This window comes from Narcine bancroftii, chromosome 1 (genome assembly GCF_036971445.1).
Source record: "Narcine bancroftii isolate sNarBan1 chromosome 1, sNarBan1.hap1, whole genome shotgun sequence".
NCBI lineage: Eukaryota > Metazoa > Chordata > Chondrichthyes > Torpediniformes > Narcinidae > Narcine > Narcine bancroftii.
In genome coordinates this window covers 4,899,985-4,914,764 of record NC_091469.1, presented here as the reverse complement: position 1 = coordinate 4,914,764, position 14,780 = coordinate 4,899,985, and the positions used below count along the sequence as shown (strand labels likewise).

Below are 14,780 nucleotides of genomic sequence, written 5' to 3'. Positions count from 1 at the left end.
AAAGATTCACTATAATCTGGGAGAAGAAAATCCCCCTCATCTCAGTCTTAAATCTAATCCCAGAATCTTGAGGCTACATTCCCTCATCTCACCTGCCAAGCGAATGCAACCTCCCTGCTTCTATCATATCTATTAATTTCATAATTTTGTGTTTCTACAAGATACCTCCTCATCCTTCTAAACTTCAATGAGTTAGCCCCAGGCCAAGCTCTCATCGCAAGCTAACCCCCTCTTTCCAGAATTAACCTGCTGAACCCTCTATGCACCACCTCCAAAGCCACTATACAATTTCTCATGTAGGGAGACTAAAAATGAACAATTCAGGTGCAGCCTCACCAGTTCTTCCTACCATTCCAGGAGAACCTCCTTGCTCTTAAATTCAATCCCTCTAGCAATGAAGGTCAATATCCCTTTTGCCTTCTTGATTGTGCTGCACCTGCAAACCAACTTCTTGTGATTCATGCACAAGCGTTCCCAGGTCTCTCTACACAACAGCATTCTGCAATGTTTCACGATTTATATAATAGTCCACTTTAGTACTATTCCTTCCAAAGTGGACAACTTCCTATTTACTAACACTGTCCTGCATCTGCACACTCACTTAACCCATCTATTTCTCTCAATAATCATGATTTTAGAGTTCCAAGACAAAATACTATCTTCTTACTACAAGTCCAATCAAGAACACAATATTTAGTTGCTCCTTTGCTAATTGTAGGAACTGTAATCAAAACAGGTTGACTCAAGATTAAATGTATTCATTGTCAACAAGTTTCTCGAAATATCAATATGAAAATGACCACAAAATCGATTTAATGATGTTAGTTGAAGTATAACTGTTGATCAGTAGCAATACTTTACTTTTTTTTTAAATAAGTGCAGCTGGATCTTTTACATTTCCCTTATTGCAGGAAGGTCCCCAGTTTAACATTTTATTTAAAATCAGTTATTTCTGAGCATGCTATAAATTCCCAGGTATCACTTGCATTGGAGTGTCATACAGATTAAAATTTGCTGCGCAGTCTGGATTTGAACAATGAATTAGTGATAAAAAGTGAAGGCATGAATAATGGGGTATTGAGCCATGCTGACCAGAAGCTGACTTATTTTGTTGATATTTAGTACCTGTTCCATAGTCTATTCTTGTCGGGTTACCCACAGATTCTTTTAAGTACACAGCAGTCTCAGGGACAGCAGAACTCAGCTCATTGGGAATCACTGTTGAAACCAGATTTTCAGCCTCCTACAACAAAGTAAATTAGTAATTAGTGCAAGCACTGAAAACTCATGAAAGGCATGGAACAGAACCTCCTTATCCCTGCACTACAGGTAACAAGGAATACCCATAAACACCCATGGCTCCAAATAAACTGCTCCCATGGACTGTGGGCAACAAGATTCTGGACACCTGGCATCTTAATGGCATCTGGTGCATAGAGGACTGCTATGAGCAGGGACATTTGCAGCTTAGAAGTAAATATGGTTTAACAAATAGGACCTTCCACTGCTATCTACAAATAACATCTTTTCTGAGGAACAAACTAGGTCTAACTATGGCCCTACCAGAATGCAGTGATTATAGAGACCCTGATTCAAAGGGGGAAAACACATGGGTTTATTTCAGCAATGTATTTCTTACTTCAGGCTGGGGGGGGGGGGGGGGGTCCTAAAATCTCAGCCCATTGCTTCAGATGTGGCATTGCGACAGGAACTTTTGTGCACGCAACCTGGACATGTAGCAAGGTGCCCATCCCAATCAGGGAAAAAAAATAAAGACCATGAATAGGATAATGGCCAGGTCACGGGCCGTCAAGGTGTAACAGATCCATATATCTCTGATTTATGTGTTTAACCTTTGTTGTGAGCATCCTGAATGTTAGTTGTTAAGTGGTCCATTGTGTGTAATAACAGGGGGAGGGAGGAGTGGAAAAAAAATGGGGCTCGAACTCAATGGTGAAACTTGACAGAAATGATGATTATGTTTTGATGAACATTGATCACTGAGTTTGAAAACTGATAAAATATTCAAAAAAAAACAAGGAATACCCAGTAACACCCTCTCCTCAACACTTCATAAGCAACATGGGATTGCATCATCTCATTTGAGATTATGTCACATGATTTGTCTCCCATACTCAGATGCAGCCACGGTACAGGAGCCAAATATTCTGGATCCTAGAACCAGCACATGGAGACAACTGAAGACACATCAACACAACTACTTCCCAAGGATATTTGGTATGTCATCGGATACTCATCCAATTTCTAAACATGCACTGTGGAAAGCACACTGGCTGGTGGCACCACAGTCTGGTTTGCCAAAGTTCTCACGAACATAGAAGGCTGCAGAAGATAGTAAATATAGCCAGGTCCATCACACACTCTTGACTTCCCATCCACTGAAGACATCTATGTGAGGCACTGCCTCAAGAAGGCAGCAAACATCAGAAAGGTCCTCCACCACTCTGGTCACAAACTTTTCTCTCTGCTATCTTCGGGCAGAAGGCAGAAGTCAGAATTCTGAAAACCAGCACCTCTAGGTTCAAGAGCAGCTTTTTTTCTAACAGCTATAAGACTGTTAAACCTCCCCTTGGTACACCAATCATAGATGGCTCCGACAGCTCAAAAAGACTGTTTGCATTATTGCATGCCCCTTTTTCTGCATTAGGATTACTGTGAATATTTATATCCAGCTTATATATTTATTGTATTGTCTCTTAATTTAAATCAATTAGTTTACTATTATAGAATTTCTTTACAAGTACCTGTTTGGCTGAAGCAAGTACAAATTTTGGCGCACATGCACTTTGTACAAATATGTATGATAATAAACTCGTCATCATTTCCAATAACCCTTCATTTTATGTCCACTCCAATGTGGGTAAGATTGCAACCTTCTGTGCCACATCATCGTCTCCAATTGTCACAAGACAACCCAGACGTCAACAGTCTATTTGATTTCCACAAACTCCAATCTCTGTGGGCCTTAAAAGTCTAACATCAGTACCGTACTTCTAGAACAAGAGGAGTGAAAAATAAATTGTTTTCCCAGGCTAAGACTAAGCAAGAACAGGAAATGAATCCAAACCTAATAATTTAGATAATCATTTTTGCTGGGAACCTGTAGTGGGGAAAGACGGTGGGAAATCAATTGGTGGCATTATACACAAATTAATGGAAACATTAGGCAATACATGATGATTGAAGTAACAGCCATCTCAGGTCTGAACTTCAAACAACTAACAGAGTTCTTATCATGGGATCCAACAATTTCTCAATGACCTTTTCTGATTTCTTTCCTATGTGCAATTAAAGCATGAAAGGAATTCTTGAAACCACCCAGAAACTTACTTTTCTTACATGCAACCCACAGAAAAATGTTTAATCCTCCTACTACTTCCACCTAAAATGTTAAGTTCTATTGCTTTTAAAATAAGCATTGCTGAAGGTTAACTTAAAAAAAAATTAAAACTCACGTCAGTGAGCTATTCTTTGAATAATACCATACCTTCTCAAGCTTGTTGTACCAAGTGCGGTATGCCTTGTTACCAAATCGGGAAGGTTGATCAACAGGAGGGGTCTCGTCAATCCACCGGTCCAGTGTGTTCAGGAGCAGAGTTAGATTCTCTATCGGCTGCAGATAAAACTAAATATTCTCAGTAACCACACCTACAAACTGCTTAAACAAAGAGACGGAGTGAACTTGCATTTATTCTGCATATTTCAAAGTGGTCTGAGTCAATGGAGTACTCTTGGAAATGTAAACACAGTTGTTCTGGAGGAGACATCATAGCTAATTTATGCCCAGTGAGATCCCACAAATATCAATTTGATAATGGCCATATTATATATTTTAGTTCGGAAATAAAACCTTTTGAGAACACAATGCACATGTGGCAGATTCAAATGGATCAATTACAGTTGCTACATACACCTGCATACACAAATAACTCCTCAGTCCTGAGCACCTTTATATTTGCTCTCATGAAAAGGTTCCCTGGAGTCAGGTGACTTACTCTGGATGATTCTAATGAAAGCACAGGCCATGGGGGTCTCCAATGTGGCAGCTTTGCTCTCATCATTGGCAAAGTAATGAGAAGAGCAAAATCGCCCACCCAACCAGACGAAAATTGGGTCTGAAAATTGATGCCCATAGGTTTAGTACCCAATCTACACCGTGTCAATACTGAGATTAAGTCCTTAATCCAGGTTTACGCTGAGGTGCAACCTCATGTCATGTCAGCATTCTGGAATGCTAAAAGACTGCACAGAACCATTCTTAAATAAAATGGGATTTTTTTTTTTTTTAAATTCGGCATCTTGACAGTTATTCCTTCACACATCTTAGATTGTGTCCATTTGAGATCTGTGCAAATTAATATACACTTTTCTTATAATAGATGACTTAACTTCATAAGTATTTAATTGATTAGAGCTTCGTGCCACAACGTAGCAGATGATTTTCCTAAATTATAACTGAGACCACACATTAAAGATATTTAATTGATAGAAGCTTTCTTTTCATCAACTGGTAGAGTCTTCTTGTATTGCAGAAACTATACTTCAGAAACACCTAATTGATTGTAAACTATATACAGATGTCATAACGGTATCAAAGATTATAGATAAATGTAAATTTTTATTTTCCTCTTGTTTAATATTTGAATTAATATCAAGCCATTTGGGATTTCCTTGTTTTCCTGACATTATGCTACAAAACATTAACAGTTTCAATACGCTCTTAATGCAATGTAGTGAAGTACAGACTCATGCCAGCCATCCCCTAAAAAGCAAACATTTAACTTCAGCAGTGTTGTGGTGAGGCATGAGGGGACAAGGGGAACAAAATGGACAATTCTGCCTGTCTTTCATTCCAATTATCTGGAACAGAGGAGGCAATTAAGAGTCAATAACATCAGTGTGTCTTGAGTCACATATCAGTCAGAGTGGGCAGATTTATGACAATCCAGTAGATTTGTGGTCACCATCAGAGACCAGCTTTTTATTTACAGTAAAATCCCCATTATCCAGCATTCAATTAACCTAAAACTCAAACAACCAGTTAAAAAAAACTCAATGAGTAATAAATAAATGATTTCACATAAATAAGACTGGGCAGATGGACCCCGTGGGGGAACGCTGAGATTTCTTTGGACACACGCAGGTTTGTGCCACTGAACTAGCAATGCCCTTCCATGTGTGCACATTCTTTTTACTGTCACCACTTGCATGGAGGTGAGCCGGTTGTCAGTGTGAGGAAGGTGTGCCAAGGGCCTGACTGGGAGACTGGTGTGGAGGTGAGTCAGGTTGCACCAAGGGCCTGACTGGGACACATATGTGGAGGTGAGTCGGGCTGCACTAAGGTCCTGACCGTCTCACTTGTGTAGAGGTGAGGCGAGTTGTCAGCATGAGGAAGGTGCACCAAAGGCCTGACTGGGAGACTGCTATGGAAGTGAGTCGGTTTACAATGAGGGGCTGACCAGGACACCAAGATGAAGAGCCAGTCGATGCCTCTTGCTGCTGGGGCAACCCTTCCAATCTGTCTCTCTATCCCTGCCTAGTAAGAGACTTTTTAAAAATTTGTATTAATAATATTAGCAAGGTTTTATCTATAAACTTGAGGGAGAAGGTTATTATGACAGCAGCATGGTTAGCATAGCGGCTAGTGACTGGGGTTCGAATTTCAATTTTGTAAGTTATGGGAATAACTTGATTTAAATGAATTTTACATAATTAAAGACTATAATTACTGATATTTTCAAATTACTTTACATTTTGCACTTTTAAATGGTATATTCTTTTTTTTTTCAATTTTTTATTTTTCACACCATAAATCACATTAACCATGATACACACTTTTTCCTTTTCACACAGAAACAGTGCCATTTTCTCCCCCTCCCCCTCCCTCCTCCCATCCCACCCTCCCTACCTCCCCCCTCCCGTCCATTTAAAGTACAAAATCTAGGATACATTAAATCAGTCAGACAATGTTGTCATTCAATAAAAATACACAAGAAATTCCACTGAGTCCATTCTTTTCATTTCCTTTTCCTTCCGTTAACTTAGGTAGTGATTGTCCCCGGTAGGTTTTCGCTATTGTGTTTCATGTAAGGCTCCCATATTTGTTTGAATATTTCAATATTATTTCTTAAACTATATGTTATTTTTTCTAATGGAATACATTTATTCATTTCTATATACCATTGTTGTATTTTCAAATTATCTTCCAATTTCCAGGTTGACATAATACATTTTTTTTGCTACGGCTAGAGCTATCTTAACAAGTCTTTTTTGTGCATCCTCCAAATCAATTCCAAATTCTTTGTTTTTTATGTTACTTAGGAGGAAGATCTCTGGATTCTTTGGTATATTGTTTTCTGTTATTTATTTAATATCTGATTTAGATCTTCCCAAAATTTTTCTACTTTCTCACATGTCCAGATTGCATGAATTGCTGTTCCCATTTCTTTCTTTACATCGAAAACATCTATCAGATACTGTTGGGTCCCATTTATTTAACTTTTGAGGTGTAATGTATAGCCTGTGTATCCAGTTATATTGTATCATACGTAACCTCGTATTTATTGTATTTCTCATCGTTCCAGAGCATAACTTCTCCCATGTTTCCTTTTTTATCTTTATATTTAAATCTTGTTCCCATTTTTGTTTAGTTTTACCATTTGTTTCCTCATTCTCCTTTTCTTGCAATTTAATATACATATTTGTTATAAATCTTTTGATTATCATTGTATCTGTAATCACATATTTAAAGTTACTTCCCTCTGGCAAACTCAAACTGCTTCCTAATTTATCCTTCAAGTAGGATCTCAATTGGTAATATGCCAGCGCTGTACCTTGAGTTATATTGTATTTATCTCTCATTTGTTCAAAGGATAAGAATCTACTTCCTGAAAAACAATTTTCTATTCTTTTAATCCCTTTTTTCTCCCATTCTCTAAAGGAAAGGTTATCTATTGTAAAAGGGAGTAACTTGTTTTGCGTCAATATTAGTTTTGGTAATTGATAATTTGTTTTATTTCTTTCTACATGAATCTTCTTCCAAATATTGAGTAGATGATGTAATACTGGAGAACTTCTATGTTGTACCAATTTTTCATCCCATTTATATAATATGTGTTCAGGTATCTTTTCCCCTATTTTATCTAATTCTAATCTGGTCCAATCTGGCTTTTCCCTTGTTTGATAAAAATCTGATAGGTATCTTAATTGTGCAGCTCGATAATAATTTTTAAAGTTTGGCAGTTGTAAGCCTCCTTGTTTATACCATTCTGTTAATTTATCTAGTGCTATCCTCGGTTTCCCCCCTTTCCATAAAAATTTCCTTATTATTTTCTTTAACTCCTTGAAGAATTTCTCTGTCAGTTGTATTGGCAATGCCTGAAATAGGTATAATATCCTTGGAAAAATGTTAATTTTAATACAGTTTATCCTTCCTATTAGTGTTAGTAGTAAATCTTTCCAGTGCTCTAAATCGTCCTGTAATTTTTTCATTAGTGGATAATAATTGAGTTTATATAGTTGGCCGAGATTTTTGTTTATTTGTACACCTAGGTATCTTATTGCTTGCATCTGCCATCTAAATGGTGATTCCTTCTTAAATTTTGAGAAATCCGGATTATTCATAGGCATTGCTTCACTTTTATTTACGTTGATCTTGTAACCCGACACTTCTCCATATTCCTTCAATTTCTTATATAATTCTTTTATTGATAGTTCTGGTTCTGTTAAGTATACTATAACATCATCCGCAAATAAACTGATTTTATATTCCTTGTCTTTTATTTTTATCCCTTTTATATTATTTTCTGTTCTTATCAATTCTGCTAGTGGTTCTATAGCTAACGCGAACAATAAGGGTGATAGTGGGCATCCCTGCCGTGTTGACCTGCTTAAGTTAAATTGCTTTGATACATGTCCATTTACTGTCACTTTCACTAATGGTCCCTTATATAATGCTTTAATCCAATTAATATACTTCTCCGGTAAACTGAATTTTTGCAATACTTTGAACAAATAATTCCATTCTACTCTGTCAAAGGCCTTCTCTGCGTCTAAAGCAACTGCTACTGTTGGCGCTTTATTCCCTTCTACTGCATGAATTAAGTTAATAAATTTACAAATATTGTCTGTTGTGCGTCTTTTTTTGATAAATCCAGTTTGGTCTAGATTTACCATTTTCGGTACATACTCTGCTAATCTGTTTGCTAATAGTTTAGCTATTATCTTATAATCTGTGTTAAGTAAAGATATTGGTCTATATGACGCTGCTATGAGTGGATCTTTCCCTTGCTTTAGTATTACTGTAATTATTGCTGTTTTACATGAATCTGGTAAGCTTTGTGTTTTATCAATCTGGTTGATTACTTCCAGGAGGGGTGGAATTAATAAGTCTTTAAATGTTTTATAGAATTCTATTGGGAATCCATCCTCTCCTGGTGACTTATTATTTGGTAATTTTTTTATTATCTCTTGTATTTCTACTATTCCAAATGGCTCTGTTAATTTATTTTGTTCCTCTATTTGTAGTTTTGGTAGTTCAATTTTAGTTAGAAATTCATCTATTTTCCCTTCTTTCCCTTCGTTTTTAGTTCGGTATAATTGTTCATAGAATTCTCTAAAGTTTTCCTTAATTTCTTTTGGATTATATGTAATTTGTTTGTCGTTTTTCCTTGATGCCAATACCATTTTCTTAGCTTGTTCTGTCTTAAGCTGCCATGCTAGGATTTTGTGTGTTTTTTCACCTAGTTCATAATATTTCTGTTTTGTCTTCATTATATTCTTCTCCACCTTATATGTTTGTAGTGTTTCATATTTTATTTTTTTATCCGCCAATTCTCTTCTTATAGTTGTATCTTCCTTCATTGCTAATTCTTTTTCTATATTTACTATTTCCCTTTCCAACTGCTCTGTTTCCTGATTATAGTCCTTTTTCATCTTGGTTACATAACTTATTATTTGCCCTCTAATGAATGCTTTCATTGCATCCCATATTATAAACTTATCTTTCACTGATTTCGTATTTATTTCAAAATACATTTTAATTTGTCTTTCAATAAATTCTCTAAAATCCTGCCTTTTAAGTAACATGGGGTTTAATATCCATCTATACATTCTTGGAGGGGTGTCTTCTAACTTTACTGTCAATATTAAGGGTGAATGGTCCGATAGTATTCTAGCTTTATAATTCTGTTTTTCTTACTCTATCTTGCATACGAGCTGATAACAAAAATAGGTCTATTCTTGAGTATGTTTTATGTCTAGCCGAGTAATATGAATATTCCTTTTCCTTTGGGTGTTGTTTCCTCCATATATCCAAAAGTTGCATTTCTTCCATCGATTTAATTATAAATTTGGTTACTTTGTTCTTTCTGTTAATTTTTTCCCCAGTTTTGTCCATATTTGAATCCAAATTCAGGTTGAAATCCCCTCCTATTAATATGTTCCCTTGCGTATCTGCTATCTTCAAAAAGATATCTTGCATAAACTTTTGATCTTTTTCTTTAGGTGAATATACATTGAGTAGATTCCAAAACTCCGAATATATCTGACATTTTATCATTACATATCTCCCTGCTGGATCTATTATTTCCTCTTCTATTTTAAATGGCACATTTTTACTAATTAATATAGCTACTCCTCTTGCTTTTGAATTATACGATGCTGCTGTTACGTGTCCTACCCAACAAATGCTATATCAATTTTTTCTTTTTTCAGTAAATTTAGCAGTTTCTTCCTTTTAATTTGGTTATGTATTCCATTAATATTTAAAGTCATATAGTTCAACGTAGCCATTTTATACTTTGTTTATCTTCCCTTTCCGTTTCTCCATCATTACCTTTCCTTCTTATCCATTTCTGTTTTCTTGTTTTGAACCCTTTGTCAGACAACATTCCTAAAACAAACATTTTCCTTATTCTCCTATTTAAAACTTCTTTAGCCCCAATCTCCCCTTCCCCTCCTGAGTTGTCCTTTATCCCTTGTCGGACAACCACATCTCCCCTCTCCATTTGGATTTGCGAATTCACTCGCAAGCGTCAGCTGATTTTGCAGTGACCGTAACTCCTCCCCACCCAGCCCCCCCCAGAAAAGATTTCACTTTTCATATGTAACAAAGGTCACTCTTTTAATTCCCTCCTTATTCCCTCTATTCCATTTCCTTCCCTTATTAATTCTTGTCTATACTCTCTATATTTTCCTCTAAATACGGATACATTCATGTATGCACACTATACATATACACACATATATCTCTTTACCCACATACATATAAATCGTGGTCATTTTTACTCTTATTACATGTCTTCATCTCTCTGCTTGTTTTGTAGTTGTTCTGCAAATTTCCTTGCTTCCTCTGGATCCGAGAATAGTTTTTTTCCATAAGATCGTTTTCGCTGTATTGAACTCCTTCCTCTTCTTCAGGAGTTCAAAACTTATGTGTCTTTTTAGTTCGCAGTCTTTTGTACTCTCGTTACACGTCTTCATCTCTCAGTCTATTTTGTAATTGTTCTGCAAATTTCCTTGCTTCCTCTGGATCCGAGAATAGTTTTTTTCCATAAGATCGTTTTCGCTGTATTGAACTCCTTCCTCTTCTTCAGGAGTTCAAAACTTATGTGTCTTTTTAGTTCGCAGTCTTTTGTACTCTCGTTACACGTCTTCATCTCTCAGTCTATTTTGTAATTGTTCTGCAAATTTTTGTGCTTCCTCTGGATCCGAGAATAGTCTGTTTTGCTGTCCTGGAATAAATATTTTCAATACCGCTGGATGCTTTAGTATAAATTTATACCCTTTCTTCCATAAAATCGCCTTTGCTGTATTGAACTCCTTTCTCTTCTTCAGGAGTTCAAAACTTATATCTGGATAAATGAAGATTTTTCGCCCTTTGTACTCCAGTGGCTTGTTGTCCTCTCTTACTTTTTCCATCGTTTTCTCCAGTACCTTTTCTCTTGTAGTATATCTTAGGAATTTTACTAAAATAGATCTTGGCTTTTGTTGTGGTTGTGGTTTAAAGGCCAATGCTCTATGTGCCCTTTCTATTTCCATTTCTTGCTGTAGTTCTGGACATCCTAGGATCCTGGGGATCCAATCTTTTATAAACTCTCTCATATTCTTGCCTTCTTCATCTTCCTTAAGGCCCACTATCTTTATATTATTTCTTCTGTTATAATTTTCCATTATATCTATTTTCTGAGCTAACAGCTCTTGTGTCTCTTTAACTTTTTTTATTAGATTGCTCTAATTTCTTTTTTAAGTCCTCTACCTCCATTTCTACTGCTGCTTCTCGTTCTTCCACCTTGTCCATTCTTTTTCCCATTTCTGATAAGGTCATATCTATTTTATTCACTTTCTCTTCTGTATTGTTTATTCTTCTTCTTAAATCATTAAATTCTTGCGCTTGCCACTCTTTAAATGACTCCATGTATTCTTTAATAAGAGAAAGTATATCCTTTGTCTTGCCTTTCCCCCCTTCTTCTATTTCACTGTACTCTTCATCTTCCTCTGGGTTAGCCATCTGTTGTTTCTTTGTTGCCCTTTTCTTCTCTTCTTTCTTGTTTTCGTTGTCTTCTATGTTCTCCTCTTGCTGCTGCTGTTCTGCAGCTGTCATTGCCGGCTGGGAGATCGACTCCCCAGCTGGTCACCCCTCCCGTCGGTGTGTTTTTTTGCATGCGAGGAGTCGCGCATGCGCGGTTGCGCACTTTTACTCGGCTCAGCGAGCCATTTTTGTAGTCCACTTTCTACCGACCTGAGGGAGCGGGTTTCTCTCTCCACCACGGGCCTCTTCGAACAGGTAAGGCCTTCTCCTTCTTCTTCCGTTGTCTTTTCTTCCTCTCTTCTTACCGTTGTTTTCGATTTTTCTTTTTTCGTCGCCATCTTCTTTCCACCTTTAAACTCACTTTACTTTAATTTTTACTTTTGTGCCTTTGTGTTTTCCTTTATTTTTACCGACTTTTCTGGAGAGGGCTGGAGTTCACCGTCCGGCCACTACTCCATCACATGACTCCTCAAATGGTATATTCTTAATGCATGTGTATCAGGCATTCCAAGCGTGTCTCAACCGGAAAATTTGCATATCCGACATGGAAAATCCCCATAGTTGCCGAATAATGGGAATTTTACTGTCATTATGTTCTCAGCTACTTTGGGGAAATTTGAACTCGTATCACCAAATCAATGGTTCTAATGTAGTAACTTCACTATAACACAAACATGACATATCTTCATGAAGCAAGCAGCATGGTTGGAAGAGCTGAGAGGGGACAAGGTTCGTTATAATAATTTGGAGATTTTATCTGAATGCTGAAACTACATCTCATCAAATGTTCATAGGAAATTTTTAACTGAAACAGGAAGAACTCTGTCAAAAGGTAACCCATGCAGCTTCCAACATGACCCCACCAAAACTCATCAAAGCACTATATCACAGCACCATCTCTGAACTCATCAGTTCCAGTCATCTCCCGAGCACAGCCTCCAACCTTATTGCTTCCCAAACCTGCACTGTCTTATTTCTACCTCCTACCCAAGTTCCACAAACCAATTGTCCAGGCAGACCCATCATGTCCATGTGTCCCTGCCCCACTGAATTGGTATCTCGACTCCATTTTGTTCCCCCCTCTCTATCTACATCCGGGACACTTCACATGCCCTCCATCACTTCAAAAACCTCCAGTTCCAATCACTACACACCTCCATCCCCCTTTCTGAAGGCCTCAAGGCCCTTCATTTCTTTTTAGAAAATAGACTAACTAGTCCCCCTCCACCACCACCTTCCTCCAGCTGGCAGAACTTGTCCTCACCCTCAATAACTTCTCCTTTGACTCATCCCACTTTCTCTAGACAAAAGGAGTAGCCATGGATATCTGCATGGGGCCCAATTATGCCTGCCTTTTTGCTGGCTACGTGGAGAAATCCATGCTACAAGCCTACACTGGCAAGACCCCTCAACTCTTCCTCATGCACCAATGATGAGCTCATTGGCTTTATTCACATTGCTGCCAACTTCCATTCTGACATCAAATTCACTTGGTCCATCTCTAGCGATATTCTCCTCGATCTCAGTGTCTCCACCTCAGGAGACAAACTCTCGACAGACATCTTCTACAAACTCACCAATTCCCACAGCTACCTCAATTACACCTTTAAACCTTGCCCCTTGTGAAGATTTTATTCCCTTCTTTCAATTCCTCCATCTCTATTATATCTGCTCCCAGGATGAGGTCTTCCATGCCAGATCACCAGAGATCCTCCTTCTTCAAACAACATGACTTTGCCTCACCCACTTATCTTTCATCATCTGCACATCTGCCCTGGGCCCCTCTGCCCCCATATGCAACAAGGACAGGATTCCCTTTGTCCTCACCTACCACCCCGCCAGTCTCCATGTCCAACATATCCTCCTCGGCCATTTCTGCCACCTACTACACGATCCCACAACTAGACATGTATTCCCCTCTCTGCCTTCCGCAGGGACTGCTCCCTCCTTGACTCCCTTGTCCACTTCTCCCTCCTCAGCAATTGTCCCCTTAGCACCTACCTGTGACCACAAGAGATGCTCCATTTGCACCCACACTTCCTCCCTTACCAACATTCAGGACCACAAAAAGTCCTTCCTAGTGAAGCAATATTTCACTTGTGGATCTTCAGGGGTCATTTTCTACTATGGTGCTCCCATTGTGGTCTCCTCTACATCAGAGAGACTGAGTGCAGTCTGAGAGGTCACTTTGTTGAGCACCTTGGCTCTGTCCACCGCAACAGCATGGATCTCCCAGTGGCAACCTATTTCAATTCCTCATCCCATTCCCTTGCTGACACATCTGTCCATGGTCTCATGCACTGCCAGACTAAAACCATCTGCAAATTGGAGTAACCCTCATCTTCCATCTGGGCTTATTCCTTGAAGAAGGGTTCAGGCTTGAATTGTCAGTAATATATCTTTACCTCCTTTGGACACTACGAGGCCGGCTGAATTTCTCCAGCATTTCTGTGTGCTTTAACTACATTCATAGCACCTGCAGACTTTTGTATTTCACTCCAACTTTGACTTGAGCTTTGGAATTCCACCACCTGACCTGTTTATTTCTCTCTGCCTTCAATACACTTTTACTGACCTACTTCTTTATCAATACATTTTGGTCACACTTAATATCATTATTGCTCAGTATGAAACTGTGTCAAACATTTTAATGAAATGCCTCAAGATTGTTTTAAAGAGGCAATATAATTAAATTATACTTCATTTAAAAATGTTCCGACACAATCCTATGTAAAACATATGTAGATACTTTATATCATTAGTGGAGTAAGCTCCTTTACTAAACTCCAAGCTCACAACTTATCATGACTTTCCTACCTTGGAGATTTTATAGTCGCAGGTTAGCTTTTTTCCTTTCACACCTTCATTCAGTGTCAAAACAAACCCAACATAATCAGCATAAGCCTTGAGGGAGAGAGAGGGAAGGTGATAGGTTAATTGGAGAACATTCCAAACATTGAAGCAATCTTAAATTTTACTTTGTATTTTTTAAAATACAAAATGAATGAGAATAAATTCTTTCTTCGCTCTGATGGAATTTTCTCCACTTGCATGCAAAGTACAGACACAGCAGAACCCAAGAACATCAGCATGTTCTAGAGGTCCAGACTGCAGCAGTCCATTTAAGCATCACCTTAAGCCCCATTTCATTCTTCATTGGTGGGACGTGGCTGCAGCGTGCATCAACTACAATATGTAATCAAGCAACTACCAAGGTTTCCCTGCCAAA

General features: G+C 38.0%; 1 protein-coding gene across 3 annotated transcripts in view; it reads right to left on the bottom strand.

The window, feature by feature from the left end:
* The window catches only part of ptpa (protein phosphatase 2 phosphatase activator), a 67,329-nt gene that overhangs the window by 48,275 nt on the left and 4,274 nt on the right, over positions 1 to 14,780 (bottom strand). For 2 of the 3 annotated variants that reach the window (XM_069919550.1, XM_069919556.1), the window contains exons 3-5: positions 14,369 to 14,455; positions 3,509 to 3,634; positions 1,126 to 1,243 (exon numbers count right to left, since the gene is read on the bottom strand). In XM_069919550.1, the coding sequence (XP_069775651.1) occupies positions 1,126 to 1,243; positions 3,509 to 3,634; positions 14,369 to 14,455 (331 nt within the window). The remainder of the gene's footprint in view (positions 1 to 1,125; positions 1,244 to 3,508; positions 3,635 to 14,368; positions 14,456 to 14,780) is intronic. The other variant, XM_069919566.1, reaches the window with a different exon arrangement.